At 38.3% G+C, this 4,371-nt stretch overlaps 1 protein-coding gene across 1 annotated transcript; it reads left to right on the top strand.

The window, feature by feature from the left end:
- Window positions 2,586-3,705, top strand: LOC100523452 (olfactory receptor 11G2-like). Its single transcript, XM_013997600.2, has one exon. The coding sequence runs from the start codon at window positions 2,737-2,739 to the stop codon at window positions 3,703-3,705; it is 969 nt and encodes a 322-aa protein (XP_013853054.2). The 5' UTR covers window positions 2,586-2,736.

Raw genomic sequence — 4,371 nt, 5'->3', positions numbered from 1 at the left:
TAGTCCAAAACAAAAAGGGTAAGTATCAATAATGATTTAACACAAATCCTTTGTCAATGACTTCTGTCTACATGAATACATCAAGATGACTGACACTAGGATCCTGAGTAAAAAGAACAAGAATGTTTTGGAGTTCCTGTCGTGGTGCAGTGGTTAACGAATCCAACTAGGAACCATGAGGTTGTGGGTTCGAACCCTGCCCTTGCTCAGTGGGTTAACGATCCGGCGTTGCCATGAGCTGTGGTGTAGGTTGCAGACGTGGCTTGGATCCTGCGTTGCTGTGGCTCTGGCGTAGGCCGGCGGCTACAGCTCCGATTAGACCCCTAGCCTGGGAACCTCCTTATGCCGCTAAAGCAGCCCAAGAAATGGCAAAAAGACAAAAAGACAAAAAAAAAAAAAAGAACAGGAATGCCTAAAGGACAAAGAGATAATCTACTGAAATATAAACACATCTTTCAAACAAGGTATTAGGAGATATGATTCTTCAAAACCCCTGGGTGAATAAGTGAATTCATTCTTTAAAATCAGTAACAAACTATTTGAGACAACACAGAGAGCCAAGAATTTTGCTGGCCTAATTTACTACATCTATATTTACATATTCCAAAGGGTAATGGGGATCTATAAATAGTAACAGTTCCTTCAATTTAGGTGCCATCTCAATCATCAAATAAAAGAGTTAGCCATCTATGTGGCCGGACTTAGGACTCCTGATATTATCTTCCTATACAGGACTATGTCAAGGACTTTCCAGACTCAAAGTCTTACATTCCCACCTTGAAAAGGCAACCTTGATTTATTAAATATTCCTTATGGAATCCAGAAGTATTTCCAGTAGTGGAAAAACAAATCAAAATTCAGCAAAAAAAAAAAAAGTGTTAAAAATCTGCTGTTAACCTTCATGTGCACAAGCTCTGTCACATCCACAGCTGTTTACACAGCATTCAAAGCCTACACAAGATGTTCATAAATATTTTGGGGGCTGAGTAATAATATTCCATTACACTGTAATGTTATTGGTACAATAATATATGTGGTAAAATTTTATTACTTTATGGCTTATTAGTCCATGTATCAATATACCACATCTTTTTTATTCATTTGTCTCTTGATGGACACTTGAGTTGCTTCTATATCTGCCATTTGCAGCAGTGTGGATGGACCTAGAGAATATTCCATTATGGAAATAAGTCAGACAAAGACAAAAGGCTGAATGATACTAAGTTGTATGTGGAATGTAAACAATAATATAAATGAGTGTATATGGAAAAATAGAAACAAATCATAGACACAGAAAACAAACAAGTGGTTAACAGTGGGGAGAGGAAAGGGGGAAGGAAGATCATGTTGGCGTATAGGACTAAGAGACAAATACTATTATAAATAAAATATATAGGCAGTAAGGATCTATTATATAGAACAGAGAAATATATCTATTAGCTTGAAATAACTTTTATTGCAGTATAATCTGTAAAAACACTGAATCGCCATGCTGTACACCTAAAATAATTCAAACTGTCAATCAAAAAGAAAGAAAGAAAGCAATATTTTTGAATGATTTATTTAGCCGAATGTAGTAAGTTGGAGCTAGGCTGAGGAAACAGAAGACTTCAGTTTTGATTCAACGACAACCACCTGGGATAGAAGCAGCCAGAGGGAGAGAAGTGAGACATTTCTTGTTTCATTTTTAAGGCCTAGATGGGCTTAATAAGATACTGGGATGTAAAAAGATACCAAAGGCCTGTCTAAAATGAAGGACATGGAAAGGGGCTATGAACAAAGCATTATGAAAATCCTCATAGACACATTATATATATATATATATATATATATAATTTATTATATATTATTTTTTATTATATTTATTATTATAGATTATTATATATATATATAATTTTTCTTGTAACTAACTTGACTTTGGATACCATATCAGGCACACTGAACTTGTCCAGTCACTGAGACAGGCTGCTCTTCCTTTTCTTAATTGTCATATTCAGCTCATTACACCTTGACTAAGCTGGAGGAACTGAAAGTAAGAATGAGATTTAGGTTCTACCATGGTACCACATTGGAACAGAGTGCTTTACAATACCTTGCTTTCAGTTTTATTATTATATCACTTACAAATCATAAAGAAACAAGTATCCTTAGTACTGTTGAAAGAACACATGCACAGAAATATAAGATCAATAGCACGGGTAAACAGATGAAAGAGGACACTAATATAGGCAATTTATCAGAATCACAAAAGTTTACATTCCTCATACCAAGTTTAGCATTCTCAAAAGGTAAAATTTTGTCTCCAATTTATGTTTTTCCCTCTTTTTGATTATTGTGACTTTTTATGTCTTTTTTTTTTTTTTTTTGCTATTTCTTGGGCTGCTCCCATGGCATATGGAGATTCCCAGACTAGGGGTCCAATCAGAGCTGTAGCCACCGGCCTACGCCAGAGCCACAGCAACGCGGGATCCGAGCCAGATTGTCAACCTACTGAGCAAGGGCAAGGACCGAACCCGCAACCCCATGGTTCCTAGTCGGATTCGTTGACCACTGCGCCACGACAGGAACTCCTATTGTGACTTTTTAAAATAATATGTGCTCAGGGTCTGGATCATGAATGTCATAGTTATAGTTGCTTAAGGAAGTCTGTTAACAACTTATAAAAGATAAAGGCAGTAGGTGTTTTCAGGAAGAACCTGCACACTCCACTGAAGTGCAGTATCCATTATCATCTCCATGTCTTCCAGAATAATGAATGTGTCCAGCAGAGAAACCACCCACACCGTTAGCCACTTTATCCTCCTCGGCTTCCCCTCACACCCACGAATGCAGCTCCTCTACTTCGGGCTCTTCTCAGTAGCCTACACCCTGACCCTGATGGGGAACACAGCCATTGTCTGCGCTGTGCGGTGGGATCGGCGCCTTCACACCCCCATGTACATCCTCTTGGGGAACTTCTCTCTCCTGGAAATATGTTATGTCACCACGACTGTCCCTAACATGTTGGCCAACTTCCTGTCCACAAGCAAGTCCATCTCCTTTGTGAGCTGTTTTGCACAGTTCTATTTCTTCTTCTCTTTCGGGTGTGATGAGGGCTTCTACCTTTGCATCATGGCCTTTGACAGGTACCTTGCCATCTACCGTCCTCTGCACTACCCAGGCATCATGACAAAACAACTGTGCACTGGCCTCATCGTCTTTGGGTGGTCCTGTGGGTTCATCCTCTTCCTAACCCCGGTCATTCTCATTTCTCAGTTGCCCTATTGTGGCCCAAATGTCATCAACCATTTCATGTGTGATCCTGTCCCATTGATAATGCTGTCCTGTTCTGAAGACACCACCACACAATTCATTTACTCTACTTTCAATTCCATTTTCATGACTGGCACCTTTCTCTTCATCCTCTGTTCCTATGCTCTGGTGATTCTGGCTGTGCTAAGGATGCCCTCGGCAGCGAGCAAGCGCAAGGCTTTCTCCACTTGTGCTTCTCATCTGGCTGTGGTAATCCTCTTTTTTGGCTCTGTTATGGTGATGTATGTTAGCCCTGGATCAGAACACCCAGTGGAAATGCAAAAACTTGTGACTTTATTTTATTCTGTGATAACACCTTTATGCAATCCCCTAATTTATAGCCTCCGGAACAAGGAGATGAAGGCTGCCCTAAAGAAAGTCTTTGGGAGTGAAATATCTGTTTATAAAACATAAATCAGAAGTCATAGTGAACCAAGTACCAACACAACCTACCTTAATAAGACATGAGCAATATAGTTTTCTAGAAAATGTAATGATATTGCAAGTGAATTGTTATGATAAAACCAATAATCATCATAAAAATCACTCACTACATGATGGATTAGCCTTAGTTAAGAAATGAAGTTGTCTTAAGAAAATTGAACTTTTCATTATACCTGAGTTCATCAAGAGAAGTATAAATCTGCTTTGTATTTCAGAATTGGAAAAACATATAAGGATGTTATATAGGTCATAAACTTGTTTTGAGATTAACACTATAAGCAGATTCTCCTTGACTGGTAATTACTGACTAAAACGAAGAATTTCAGTATGAAAATTGTCCAGACTTGCAGGTGTGATCTTCCACTCTGATACATGTTTTTACTCTAAGGATTGTAAAGAAACAAATAGCCTTAGCTGGATGTGAAGCTGTGAGTCGGAAAGTACCCAAAATAAGAGTTAGGAATTTAGTGGGTAGAGGTTATTTACATAGGACTAAGATAGATGATAAATGTAAAGGGCCAGGCATTAGTCAGAACTTAACTCCTTTGCTGCAAATCCAATATCAATTGACAGGTTTTAGGACCATATTTTGTTTCAGTATTTTGCCATCTAACATATTTAAGTGTTATCCAAAAT

Source organism: Sus scrofa, chromosome 7 (assembly GCF_000003025.6).
Source record: "Sus scrofa isolate TJ Tabasco breed Duroc chromosome 7, Sscrofa11.1, whole genome shotgun sequence".
Lineage (NCBI taxonomy): Eukaryota > Metazoa > Chordata > Mammalia > Artiodactyla > Suidae > Sus > Sus scrofa.
Note: the sequence above shows the minus strand (reverse complement) of the source record. Positions and strands in the feature narration are given on the sequence as shown.

Excerpts from the sequence above, each read along its gene's own strand:
- LOC100523452 (XM_013997600.2), top strand. The coding sequence starts at position 2,737 with ATGTCTTCCAGAATAATGAATGTGTCCAGCAGAGAAACCACCCACACC.